Raw genomic sequence first — 14,425 nt, forward strand, 5'->3', positions numbered from 1 at the left:
GATATGAACAGAATGACCACCAGAATAGGTCAGACTAAGTTCCCAATCTTATCATTCCTGGGTTCCAAGAGCTAAACTACAGGTCAGAGGACAAAAGCATCTAATCTATTTAGAGTGGTTGACTAGACATCCTGGTATAATCCACGATGTCCGTGAAGCAACCAGGATGCTGATTATTCACTGACACTAAATTACAAACACAAAGTCTTAGTGAATTTATTGACAGAGAAAGAAAGAGAGGCCACAGAAAGATAAATACATAAAGACCTGAATTCAAGCTGTGTGACTTCAGGTAAATCGTGTTACTTCTCTGATCCTAAATTTCATAATCTGCAAAATGAAAAAGTAGATAAACTCTGAGTTTCCTTTCACCTCTGAAATTCCCGGATTCTAAGGCTTTATATAGCTTGCATAATATCCAAGGAACTGTGCAGACTTCCAAGATATATAAGACAAGACTCCAAAGACTTTCCCATTAATGAGTAGAGGAAGCTAGCTACATAGGACTAAACAATATAAGACAGGACATTGTAAGTATCATAAAAATGGTATTACCAACGCATCCTACAGAATCTCCCTCTTTATTCCACCAGAAAAAAAATGACTGGAGGTAGTGAAAACATTCACTTTTCTTTCATTATCAAAAAATATGGTAGCATATGGTACCACACCTGGCACGTACCTGATGTTTAACAATTTTTGTTATATAATAGTAATAAGATAATAATAATAATAATAATAATTATACCAGCAGTCATTTATTGGAAACCTAATATAGATTAGGTTCTATGCAAGACACTTTCCCCAGGCTATCCCATTTGAGCATCAAACAGCCCTATGAAGAAAAGATTAAAACATTTTTTATGTTTCATCACTTTATAGATTTTTAAAAAACTGCAGAGAAAGGAGTTAGGTCGCCAAACCACAGCCACACAAATAAAGAGTGGCAGAGCTGAGATTTCAAACCAAGACTTCCCAATTCTAGTACACATGCTTCCTCCATTTCCACCCATTGTCTCCTTAAGAAAACTTTTACTTGTTAATCACCAGAAAGGATCAGAGATAAGAAGGCTCTCAAACTTTTTGGGAACCCGGCTAATTTCATAAAATTGCCATTTCTTACATATTTTTCCAGAAGACAAAATAACAATTTATCTTTCTAGATAGGCCACTCGGCCAAAATATTTTCTAGTCGAGACCAGGTGGCAATTTCAATGGAGCTAGAATTGAGTTCATGATTGTCTGTTAGTGTTCCAAGGTCCTGAGACTTTTGTTAATTAGACACAAGACAAAAGGGCATTAAAAAGAAGCCGAGTTACATTTGCATTGCTGTGGGCAAACGGCAGAAAGAAGCGGGCCTTTGCTTCCTAAGGAACTGGGCACCCACTCTATCATTTACAATCATTTTATAATTAGGTTGATATTTAGTAGGATAGAAGCCTGCGTAACCCTCACATCCATAAGCCTCCTTATCACTGTCATGAAGTGGAAAGCAAGGGCCAATTATTTGTGCTGCTTGTTTTCCACAATCCTGTTTTCAAAGAGACTTAACATTAAAGTCACTAAACTGTCCAAATTCAAAATATTTCCACGTTCTCTGCAGTGATCACATTCTGTCACCCACACTTCCTAAAAATACTCCGCTTTCCATCACTCACTAGAACCACAGAGGCTATTAGAAGGTAATAAAATCCCTCGAGGACTTCTCTTCTGCACATTCGCACTTTCCTCTGATCAATTAGATTCAGGGAGATTGGAAGTGGGAAACAAAAGAAATAAAATTCAGGCCACAAATCCTTATCATAATCCCACAAATAGCACTGACGAACAACAACTGGTGAGGAAAGAGCTCATGGAAGACTCTCCGGCTCCAAACTCAATTATTACGCAAAATTCATCATTAAATTATTACTCATAAAATCCTTCTATCTACTTCTCATCAAGAAATATCATCATGGAAATATCAATGATGGTCCTATCTTATCTCAGGGCACACGTCAGTATTAGTATCACTGAGGAAAAAACAGGTCTGAATATGTTTAGGGTAGACAACATCACTTGGTCCAGAAAGTTTCTTTCAAATAATCTGATTTACAAAAGACACTCCATTTAAAAGTTTTTCAAAAATGGCAAGATACTTCTCTCAGTGCCTGCCTCCCATCTGAGCCCTTAATTTAGAAATCTGAGGGCTTAAAAGGACCATGCCTTTCATAATGATCTTTTACACACATTCCTTCCTTTTCTAGGGGGTCTTTGTCTTGTTGTCCCTTGTACATATTCCTCACTCTGCTAACATGTAGTAAACCCAGACGGATTAAGACTACTAAGGTTCAAAAATATTAAAGATCAACTTAGGCACGGTGGTGCATGCCTATAATCTCAGCTACTCAGAAGGCTAAAGCAGGAGGATCACTTGAGCCCAAGAGTTCAAGACCAACCTGGCCAATATAATGAGAACCCATCTAAAAAAAAAAAAAAAAAAAAAAAAAGGGTCAAAGATTATTTTTCACAACAGGGATTTAGGGGAGAAATATCGACACCCTCAGGGTTGACCAGATGGGCAGTACCGCACTGACAAATCCACTGAGTTAATGTAGAAAATGTCAGCTAGCTCAACGCTGAGAGACTACTAATGTCTGTGGCCCAGTCTCTTCCAAAGAAGAAATCAAGTCACTCCTCTTTCTGGTAAGAATGTCTCCTCTCACAGAACAGGCTGACTTCAGAAGTAGCTTTCAAAGACAATGCTTAGGTCAAGTCAATCAGCATTTAAGTACTCTTCCTGGTTGGGTGATAGCTCTCACTGTGACTTCATATAAGAAAAGCCAGTGGTCTCGCCTTGGTCTTCAAGAATGGAGCAGTCACGGCTGGGTGCTGTGGCTCATGTCTGTAATCTCAGCAGTATGGGAGGCTGAGGGAGGAGGATCACTTGAGCCCCGGAGTTCAAGACCACCCTGGGCAGCATAGTGAGACCCCATCTCTAGAAAAAAACAAAAAAATTAGCCAAGCATCATGGCACCCACCTGTAGTCCCAGCTACTCAGGAGGCTGAGGTGGGAAGATAGCTTGAGCCTAGGAGTTCAAGGTTAAAGTGAGCTATGATTGCACCACTGCACTCCAGCCTGGCCAACAGAGCAAGACCCTGGGGAAAAAAAAAAAAAAACAGAATGGAGCCACCTTAACCCTAAAATAATAACCTTTTGCCACTACCACCATATGATACCATATTTGAAAGATTTATTCAGGTACCTGAGCTTCACAGGTAACAAGGCTGTCATCTCTTCTCTTCCCCAAAAGGCATTGTTTCCTCCTTTATGACTAAATAAACAGTGCAAATTATGTCTTCAACTTTAAGTCAGGTTTGAAAAGAAAAAAATGAAAACAAACAAATGCAAAGCAAACGACTATATAAGGATGAAGAGACAGGAGAGGAGAATGGAGGAGAGAATGGGAGTAGGAGAAAGGTAAGGGGAAGAAGGAGATGGGGGAGGAACAGTGAACTTGGTAAGTTTGCTATTTCCAAAATCATGCTTACTGCAGTAAGATAATGAATGAGGAAAACATTTTCATTTTCTTTTCTGACAGCTTAAGCATAAATGATTGCTGCAATAATATCAGAAATTATTGGGCATTTTGAGGAGTCTTATGAGTGAGAAGCCAGCAATCCAGCCAGTTTGAAGCTCTGGCTTCAAGGTGCCCTAGAAATTTTGTTTTTCAAATGCAGGAATGTCAGCTGCTGGACTGAAAGTGATGTATACTGTCTAGTGGACAGCATGCTGGCCAGACACCAAATTTGGAGTGTCTCTCCCTGTACTCAGTTGTTCTTTACGGCCAGTGCTGCCCCCACAAAGGAGAGTTTTGTCCAAAGCCGACCAAAAATGGGGGTATTGTTTAAGATCCATCAACACCAAATAACACTGAGTTCTGACTTATCACCTCTAAAGATTCTTCAAGAAGCTGATCTGAATCCAGCACCTCTTGGAGCTAGTTGGGTCTCTTTTTCCCAAGGCGGTTGATGACTTCTAGTTCTAATCTAGTTAGGGGCCTGTCTGAAGGAGGCCTAAAAAGTGCCAGGAATAAAAGCAGTCAAGCCACAAGATTTTATGTGCTTTTAAATGAGACGTCCTCAAGTACATAAAACAACATAACCATTGTAATTTAATCACCTGCTTATGAAAAGACAGCCCTCTAAATAGAAGAACTGAGAAGGCAAATACTTTGGCTATACGGATTTTTAGAATGTGTCTCTGACATCAGATGAACTCTATTGAGACTCCCTGTATTACGCCAAAAACCTACCAGCCAACATCCAAGACTGACTTGCAAGTAGCAACCCTAATTCGGATCATGAAGCAGCATTACCATCACCTGTGCCCTTCAATAGGGTGACATCCACTCTACCTTAACAGTCAGAGTTTTATCCACTGTACATTTTTTCCATAAGATTCCTATGAACTTCTCCATGGGAAACAGATCCCTGGAATTTTTCCGTGATTTGGAGGAACTCCTGTAATTTGTATGAGGATAGCAATAATGAGAGAGAGATCAAACAAACACAAGAAATTTACACATCCCAGCTTTTCTGTGTTTTCCACTTTGGAAACCAATAGCCTATGGAGATAAAATGGAAAGAGCACATACATATCTTGAGTGTTTGTAAATCCTCAGAGTCGTACGCAATAAGTAAACAGGAGGTGTCATGAGGAGGCAAAACACCACGAATGCTCCCAGTTCAGAACACACTTTCAAGAATGATGCTTCAATAGTGAAGTAGAAGGGAAAATGGGCATGAGTCGATAGAACAGCAATTTCTCTATCCTTTCTCTCCACTGTTACTAAGCAATGTCCTATTGGAACTGAAGTTTTTTTCTAAGTCTTTGATTGACTTCCTGACTAATAAGCATTGTAATCTAGTGATTATTCTTTTATGAAGGCGGAGCAGTTGAAATATCCTAACACACATATTCAACCAACACCCCTCTCCAATTATTTTGTTGTTCTTCACATTGAAATTTGGCCTCTACTGAGAAGATATTGAATGGAAAGCCCATATAAGACAGAAAAAATAGAAGCATAATGGACACATGAAATATGTGATGTCCCGATCTACGTCTACACACAGATATAGACAGTTTGACCTGATAACTAGCAAATGACAAGCAAGGACACTGTGTCTCTTTACACATTATCTGATATTATTTATATATTATTATTTCTATCACAAAGAAAAACAAAAAACAAATGCTCAGAGAATACAAGAATAGACAGACAATCCATAGGTAAGCATTAAGAGTAAAATTTACTGAAAGGAGTTATTTTTTCCAATAATGATTTATCAGGAAAATCTTTCTTTGAAAAGTAAGTTATATGTGGTCACTAATCCTAAGCAAGGAGCTAATAAAAGAAGGGAAAAATGAGTAGCACAAGCAGTTCTAAGCTTAATCAACAAAATAATCATGCTTTTAAAAAATGAGGTAGTACATTCTCTTCCTGAAATCATTACAGTCTGTTAGCTTAAAAGTAAAATCAATGGCGATTTGATGCTATACAACACAGTATAGAGTAAACCCAAAATTACCAATGTGAGGCTCAGATACACTAAACAGTCAAATAACTATTTCTAAAAGCCCTGTCTTCTTATTTTATTTGTTCTCAAAATAACTAACTGACTGACACACACGGGTTGCTGCATATTTACTTTATTTCTAATGAAGATAACTATTAGGTGTCCAATCTACTCAGTCCTTAATCTTTTAAAGGGAAACAGAGAGGGAATACAATTGTTTAGTCTAACGGAAATAGCCTACTACTATATTTTTCCAACCAATATTTTTCCAACCAAAAGTCTAACTCTTCACATTGTATACACCCATAAGATAGAATTCAAAATTCTCACAGCTTGCATATTACAATATTCAGAGTTTTACCAAAAATACAAAATATTATGACATTTAAAACCACCCAACTCTCCCCAAAATATTTCTTCTCAAAACCAACTCTAAATAGAATAGACAAGTATCCAGTTAATTCAATTAACTTAAAAATACAATACTAGTAATTTAAACTCAGGTGGATTATTTTCCTGATTTACGCACTTGGAATGCTTTAAGACTAACATAGACAACTAGGTTCTGATTTCTCTTCCCCATCATACTGTTTTATCTCACACACATGTAAATGCATTCGTAAGTACACAATATAGTACTGTTTGCCAACGCTAGAGAATAAAACAGCTAGCATTGTACCAGGACGCCTGTGCATCTTTCCGTTAAAGCCATAGCAATATTCCCTCAAACACATATTCATCACTACCTTTTAATGATTCTGGGCTACACGGATGAAAAGTTTTGATTTAGTGCAGGTTAAAGTAGGACACAGTCTTTCATCTTTATTCATAATCAGTTCTGATCCTCTTACTGAAAAAGAGATAAATGCAAACATCTTGAACTCTTCAATGGGCTTCTCTCAAATGAAAACCTTTAACAATTTTGGGGTGTTTCAAAGTATGACTTCCTTTTTACCATGTGAGTGTTAACCAAAGAAATATTGCCCAATAAGCACTCCAGATAATATACTTTAAAAAATCATTTATAAAATGCAATAAAAATGATTGGTGCAGAAGAATACTGCATCCTTAATTTTAGTAAGATTGTTGATGATAACCAGAGTGAAGTTGCCTAAGCAACCACTCGAAAGCACATGCAATATTTAAATGCACCTTTATTATGGTTGCTCAATGTCTAAAAGTTTGTTGCCGGTAGCATTGCTATTAAACGTATAAGGCTGCCAAACCTATTTGTGGCCAAAAAAAAAAAAAAAAAAAGCAACTCTGCAAGATAAATATTATTTAATGATTTAACAGGTATATGGCACTAGAATATAAATACCCATAAATACCCCAAATCATAAAAGTAACAGAAAGTAAAAAATAATTTAGGCTAAGACAAAAAAAGACTAGAATTGACTAGTCAAGAACAAAATTATTAAACCACATACATTTACACAGACACATTCTCTCTCTTGCCACAAAACTGCAAAGTGGTCTATTTTTATTTCTAAAATGTGATACGCTTATGCAATTATTATAACCTAAATGTTTAGAGGTGAGTATAAGAAAAAGCTTCTAAAATTATTCTGGATGCTACTAAATCATGTGTATAACAACCAAAATATCTGGAATGCCCAAATTTGCTGTTATTGCTCATGACAGAATAATCTATGCAAAACCAGCAGGGAACATGGGAGGAGGCCTTATTTACTTCAACGTGTTTCTCCACGTATGCATCACTGGAGAATGTCAGATCACTTTCACGTATACAGTACGTAATCACTGATGATTTGGGGAATCCACAAGGCCACAAAGTTGATACATACTCTGATCTAGAGGGGGAAAATCATCGAGAAAGCCAGAAGTTTCCCGTTTTCCAAGAAACTGAAGACATTCTTACCTTTCTGTACACCAGCATGTTAGGTGATTCATCGGCCACCCCGTTGCTGGTCTGCCCGTAATTATTCCCCTGGGCCATGTCGCTCAAAACTTGGTCCGCTCTCAGATACGAGAATTCTCAGTGTGTCCTGCAAAGGGTTAGAGAGACTTCAGTGAGATCCCAGTGGTGGTGCTTAGGGGACTCCCCTGATTCATCGTCATCATTCACAACACCCACCCCACATGGCGCGTTCTTACAAACTGGGGCTGGCTGGAGAAAGTGACACAGGACATGGATTTTTTAAAAAATTAGTTGACACCTCTAATACCCTCAAGGAATTATAAGAAATTACAATCTTCCAGGTAGAAATAGCCATTTGGTTATCGTTTGAGCTGACTTCATTTGCTGGATACTCATTTTGAGAAGTGTTTGATGCTCACCCTAACAACTCATCGGTAGCATTTCCCTAGGACAGAGTTCTCTTCTCTCCCAATACTTGCACCTGCACTTAGTGATGTTTTCCCCAAAGGGTGGAAAGGCAACACCTGGGGGGCGGGAGGGGGGGCGGGGCAGCACACTTTCTCCCAGGTATCTGTCTAGTGTCCCCACCTGCAGCGCATCGGAGAGGCCCATTCCCGGTGTCATTCTCCAGCACATGGTTTCCTCTCTATTCCCCCGGGTCTCCCACACAGAGCCAGAGTATGTGCTTCGCCTACTTTCACCTGCCTGCGCTGCCAGCCACCGGCTGCTCTCCTTTCTCCCCACTTCGCTTCGGAAGTCCGGAGGTAATCCTGCCTAATTTTTTTGCAAGAAGACACCAGAACATGTCCCGGCAACAAGAACTAGTGGGAGGTCAAGCCTTCAGGCCATTTTACCCGGGTCACTGTGGGTAAAAGTCTAACTGCAGAAGCCTCCAGAGCAACCAGCCAAAGAGGAGAAAACAGGCAAGCCCAGCTCCCCTTGCTCGCTCTCACAGCAGCAGCAAATGGCAGGCGAGCCTGTGCCCCGCGCCGCGGCGGCCGCCGGAGCCGGGCAGCAGTTTCAGCACCGTGGACCGCGGGGTGCGCGCTGCGCCGGTAGCCCAGCCCCGGCGCGGGGCTCCCGGGGGCGGCCGCCTTGCGCCAGCCGACGCTCCCGCTGCGCAGAGCGAGGGCTGGGTGCGGGCCGGGGGCCGGGAGGGCTCTGGGTGGCGCTGCCTCCTCCCCGCCCGCCTCCCCTATTTACCTCCTCCGCCAAGGTCACGGCCCCGCGGCGTCTCCCCTCCCGGGCGGGCTGGGTGCAGGCGGTGTCAGCTGGCGGCAAGCGGAGCAGCGAGGCAGGGCAGCTTCATCACACTCGCGGCGGATGCGGATTCCGCGCCGCCCCGGCTCTCGCTGCTCAGGCGACCGCCACCCTCGCCTCGCCGCCGCCCGTGCACAGGCGGCTCCGGCAGCCGCCACTCGCGCCCGCTCCCCTGGGCCGCCTCGCTGGCTCGCTCCCTCCTCCGCTTCTTCTCCCGGGGACTGGGACCAGCCGAGCGCGCGCGGGAGTCGAGACGCCCGGCCCGTGCGCGCGACTGGGAGGAGGGAGGAGGGGACAGTCACGTGGGACAGGGGCGTCCGAAGGTGCCGGCTCGGATGGGCTCGGCTCGGCCACCGCCACACCGCCCGGGCCTCCCGGGCCTCCCCGGCCTCCCCGCCCTCGCGCCCCTCGGGAGGCTGTAGTCCTGCCCCCGGCGCGGCCAGCCCGCCCGCCCGCACACCCCGCCCGCCCGCCCGCGCGTGTGTACGTGCGCCAGAGGCCTGGAGAGACCGGAGTTTAACGCCCAGTGTAAGCCGGAAAGGGAGAAAGGCTTTGCGATGGATGGGAGGGTGGTAGGTGGGTGGGTGGTCTAGTGAATGGTTGGACGGATGGACGGACGGATGAATGGAGCCCCGTGCAACCCAAGGTTTCATCACGTGCCTAACGACTCCGCTGAAAGTCCCAGGGAAGCAGATGATTTTTTCTTCTTCTTCTTCTTATTATTCTCAAATAACAGAGTAGATATTGAGACATCCTAGGAGTGAAGGAAATAGCCAGGACCAAATGAATCATTCATCCCCGTTTGCCTGCGGCTTTCACAGCTTCTTCCTAAGTTGGAGAAATGGGAAACGATTTGAAAGCTGCCAACCGGAGGTGAAAATCTTGCCACTTGTGAAACTGAAGGAACATCCCCAAGGCCCCGCTTCTCCTTTTCACAGAAGGTGCTCAGAGGAACTTTCCTCTTGCCCACTGCCCTCATCCTCTAGCAAGTTTCAAAGAGGTTCCGAGGTGCTGATCCTCCTAGCTATAGTCTTCGTATTGCTGCCACAAATTCTTCTGTAAGGATTAGAACGACATGAAGGAGACAAATCACTTTTGCCTTGGTGGTAGTAAAGCAACCTGCGCCTCTGACTTTCGGGGGAAGGGCTGGGCAGCTGTCAATCTAGTTTTCCTTCCTCTGCTGGGCCAGCTGTGGAGGACAGGGAGGGACAGAAGGAGAAGATAATCAAGGTCAGCTGTCAAGCTAGTTTTCCTTCCTCTGCTGGGCCAGGTGTGGAGGAGAGGGAGGGACAGAAGGAGAAGATAATCAAGGTCAGCCTTTCCTGACCCCTTGGTGTAAGCAGAGTAGACCTTATTGGAGATGAACACTTCTACGCAAACAGGGGTCCATGTGGACCAATGTATTACCCCAGCCCCATGCAGGTCTTGTCAGGTTTCTCTCAAGGAACAAATATTTATCTAACCTAGCCCCTGTTCCAAGCACTACAGGAGAAATATCGTTGTCTCAAACTACACACACTCTAGTCTGACCTGTCTCCCACTCCAACTCCCCACATCTTTCCACTGTAGCCTCTGGAACTTAGAATCTTCTTCAGCAAAATTCTCTTCGTTTTCGACTTCTCGAAATATTTCTTTAACGTTCTTGCTCTCGCTGAAATCTACTTATCCCTCCTTTCACCCCTCTCTCTTCCCTTTTGCTCAGTCTGCTCCTGAGAAGTTGATGTGACTTGCGTGACTTGGATTAATACATTTGCAGATACAACTGGGCACGCTCACTCAGTTTGAATATTTTCCTCTTAAGAGAGAACCGCCCAAAGGAAGCAGTCTTCCTCCTCGTTTGCATCTCTGGGTAAAGGTTCCATCCTCATAGGAAGCTGCACCCAAGCTCTCTATATAGAAAGAGCCTATATATATATATACACACACACACACACACACACACACACATACTATATATATAATTGGCTCTATTTAACTTATATATATATAAATTATACACACACATAAACATATATATATATCTCTTGACACCCTTCCCACTTGTTGCCACCCTATTTTCCTGCTTCCCTTTATGCCAAAATCTTTCTTTCCATTACGTGTTGAACCTGTTCCACTTTGGCAAATGACCTCCATGTGCTAAGCTGATGGTCAATTCTCAATTGTCATATGAATTGATCTTTCAGCATAAATTAACCTGGACACCACTCTCTATTAGTTCTCTTTCTGCCTTACTGGCTGCTTTTTCTCACCCTCTTTCCTTGTTCCTCTTTATCTTTTTGACCCCCAAATTCTGAAGTGTCTCGGATCTTAGACATTAAACCTCTTCTCCTCTCAATTTACATGTATTTTACCTAAGATGACCTAATTCAGGCTCATACATTTTAGAGTTTCATTATTAAACACTAATAACTTCCAAATGTATGTTTTAAACCAGGGCCTATCCCCTGAAATCCAGTCTGTCAAATGCTCGCTTTACATCTCCACTTGAATATCTAATTATGTCTCATTCAGCTTGAAGATAGCAAGGATATTGTCACTGCCTTGGATCCTAGGCATAGTATAGTTGCTGGTGCATAGTAGATGCACAATAAACATACATTAATGAAATGAATGGATGTATCTAGCAACAGTAATCTGATAAGTTCTTCTGTATTTTGTAATTTTTTTTTTTTTTTTGAGATGGAGTCTTGCTCTGTCACCCAGGCTGGAGGGTAGTAGCGTGATCTCTGCTCACTGCATCCTCTGCCTCCCAGGTTCAAGTGATTCTCCTGCCCCAGCCTCCTGAGTAGCTGGGATTACAGGCATGTGCCACTAGGCCTGGCCAATTTTTGTATTTTTAGTAGAGATGTTTGCCAGGCTGGTCTCAAACTTGTCCAGGTGATTCATCCACCTTGGCGTCCCAAAGTGCTGGGATTACAGGCATGAGCCACCGCATCCAGCTATGTATTTTGTAATGGATTTTTTTTTTTTGCATTATCTTATTTAATTCTTACTAATCACCCTATAGAGGTAGTTATAATAGTTATCTCATTTACATCAATACAATAATAGGGAAGGAGAGGATCAGAAAGGTTGGGTCAACTTCCCAATACAACCAACATAGCCAAGAAGTGGCAGTGGTGGTTTGTACTCTATGGACTTCATTAGCTGGAACAGTGTTTCTCAGGTTCCTCTTGCCTGTATGCATGTGAGTGCAGTTGGCCCAAAGAGGAATTTGTGCAACATTTGGGAAGCAGAGTGAAACAGTATCTATTCCTCTCTCAAGGTCTTTATAGTTTGCTGTGACAACACATGCGGAGAACTAGAGGGTTCTAGCATGTCCTGGCCCTCCCCCACTTCATACCCAGATCTTCCAAATTTCCAGCACAGCTGATCAACACACCCATCACAAGGGCCTTAATATGGATCCAAAGAGGCAGTAGCCAGGCAAAGACAAAAGCTTTTCACTGAGTATTCTTCCAGCTTTCTTTCAGGGCCCCCCTCCTGGATGTGGCGGGCCTCCCAGATTCCCCTGGCAGCTCTGACTTGCCCATCCACACGAGGACCTCATGGAACCCAATAGTGACTTTTCTCAGATCTGTGAATTCCTTCTTCTGGAAAATAACTTTCTCAACAATTGTGTAAGTTCTTATAATATATCCCTCATTCCATTATATTCATAAGGGTCCCATTTTCATGAAAGAGTGGCTGGCCGAGCTCAAATCCACGACTTCTGGGTTCTTTTCACTATTCCACAAGAAATCCAACTTAGGCAGATAAGATCTTGAAACAAATAGCTGCATGTAAGTGAAAAACTGAATGACAGTGTATGAACTACTGAAGGAGAGACTGACATTCAAACCGGGCTCTTCAAGGACTAGCAGGATATCTAGTATATGAAGGGTGAAGGAGTTTCTATTCAAACACAAAGGCAAGAAATGCTGAAACCCATTAGGAAAATTACTAGTAATAAAAATATCATGTATTGAATTCCTGCTATCTCTAACCATATTAAAAATAGTCTTACCATAGCTGACAAAACTTACCCTATAAGGTATGCAAAGACACCGATGTCCTAGTTAGGAAACTTGGCCATGGTCACACACCTTCTAAATATCAGAGTTTTGACTCAAATATGACGGTGTGTGACTGTAAAGCCCGGTGAAAAATTATGCACAAATGCCTCCTAGCAACAGTATGAGTTTAAAAAAGCTAGAGTTCTCCCATCAAGGTGCCTCTCATTCTATTTTCTCCCTCATCTGCCATCCTTCCACACACCTACCTCTCACCGTGCTCTCTGGACAGTTATGACTCAAGATTGTTTGTGGCTAATTACTGTTGCCAAGCAAATATCAAGAAGGAAGATTCAAGAAATAACATATTTCACAATTCTACTGTTATTCGTTAGGCCTCATTCAACAACTCAGAATTTGTGTTACGGTGTATTGGAAACAAAATTATGTCTATCACCTTAATGTTTCTACGACTGATATTTTTCAAATATAAACTTAGTGAATTAGACTAGATCATCTCCAAAAACCCATCATAAGATTTAACATATTCTCTTTTGTGCTTTCTTTCTAGACAATGGAGAACTTTATGTTGTAAACAAGAATAAAAAGAAAGTATAGATATTGCAGAGTGGTTTTTTTTTTGAGGGGGGGTTTCTTTCTTTAAAAACCATGTGAATATGTGATTCCCAATCATTATATCCAAAGCATTTTACTATTTTTCTTGTAAGCCCTGTATTTTATTAATATTTTCGTCAAACAAATTAAATGGTAATAATACTTCCATTTTACATGCCAGGCAGAACTTCTAAATAGCAGATAAAAGACCTGTTACCTCATCAAGGTAATGAATTCCAGCCCAAACAAAGACATTTAAAGATTTTTTTTTTAGCTTCAGGAGCGTTACCTTGGGGAAAATAGTCATTTTTTAAGATTTTTTGGAAATACAGGGAACAGCGTCTATTTTTGCAAATCATTATGGGCATAGGAACCCCAAGTGTATTGATACAGACTTGCTTTTTCCCTCCTTTTTTCATTTAACAAAAACTTAGTCATGTATTTATTGTGTATGAAGCCTTCTTAGGTTTCTATAAAGATCATAAAGAAATATAACAGGTGACTTTTGTCCTCAAGGAGTTCCCAGTCTCATTCAGAAGATAAGAGTCCTTCCTTTCTCTCACAGCTCACGTGCAGTTCCATCAGTGAGTCCCACTGGGTCTGCCTAAAAACTGTATCCAGAATCTGGTGACTGCTCAACATCTCCTCTGCTTCCTCTGTGCTTGGAGGCATGGTTGAATCTCTCTTGGTTGAAGGCAGTGACCTTCTAACCGGTCTCTGTTTGCATCCCTTCCCACCTATGTCTGTTCTCAACATGGCCGCCTTCTCTACTTAAAATCCTCCAAAACACCCCACGTTGCATAAAGGGCAAGACGTCTTTAAAATGCCAAAGAGGCCCTTCTGGAACATTCTGCTGCCACATCTGATCTCAATTTGTGCCCCTTTCCGTCTTATGTACTCTGTCCCAGCCACACTGCCTCCCTGGGTTCTGTAAACACTCCGAGCATGCTGCCGCCTCCAGGCGTTCGCGCTGGCCGATCCCCCTGCTTTGGATGCTCTTGCTTTACTCCAATGGCGTCCTCTCAGTGAGGGCTACTCTATCCACCTTACCGAAAACCATGTACCTTCCCTGCATTCCACTTTCTCCTTACACTGATTTACTCGCCTTTCAGAG

At 42.4% G+C, this 14,425-nt stretch overlaps 1 protein-coding gene across 7 annotated transcripts in view; it reads right to left on the bottom strand.

Annotated features, from left to right (window-relative positions):
• RGS7 (regulator of G protein signaling 7) overlaps positions 1-8,979 on the bottom strand; it is a 577,395-nt gene extending 568,416 nt beyond the window's left edge. For 4 of the 7 annotated variants that reach the window (XM_025399630.1, XM_025399608.1, XM_025399600.1 and 1 more), the window contains exons 1-2: positions 8,648-8,979; positions 7,445-7,571 (exon numbers count right to left, since the gene is read on the bottom strand). In XM_025399630.1, coding sequence (XP_025255415.1) covers positions 7,445-7,522 — 78 coding nt within the window. In that variant the 5' untranslated portion in view covers positions 7,523-7,571; positions 8,648-8,979. Of the gene's footprint in view, positions 1-6,308; positions 6,413-7,444; positions 7,572-8,647 lie in introns of all 7 variants that reach the window. The other 3 variants (XM_025399625.1, XM_025399616.1, XM_025399586.1) reach the window with 2 other exon arrangements.
• Between the last annotated feature and the right edge of the window lie 5,446 nt (positions 8,980-14,425).

The sequence above is a fragment of the Theropithecus gelada genome, chromosome 1 (genome assembly GCF_003255815.1).
Source record: "Theropithecus gelada isolate Dixy chromosome 1, Tgel_1.0, whole genome shotgun sequence".
Lineage (NCBI taxonomy): Eukaryota > Metazoa > Chordata > Mammalia > Primates > Cercopithecidae > Theropithecus > Theropithecus gelada.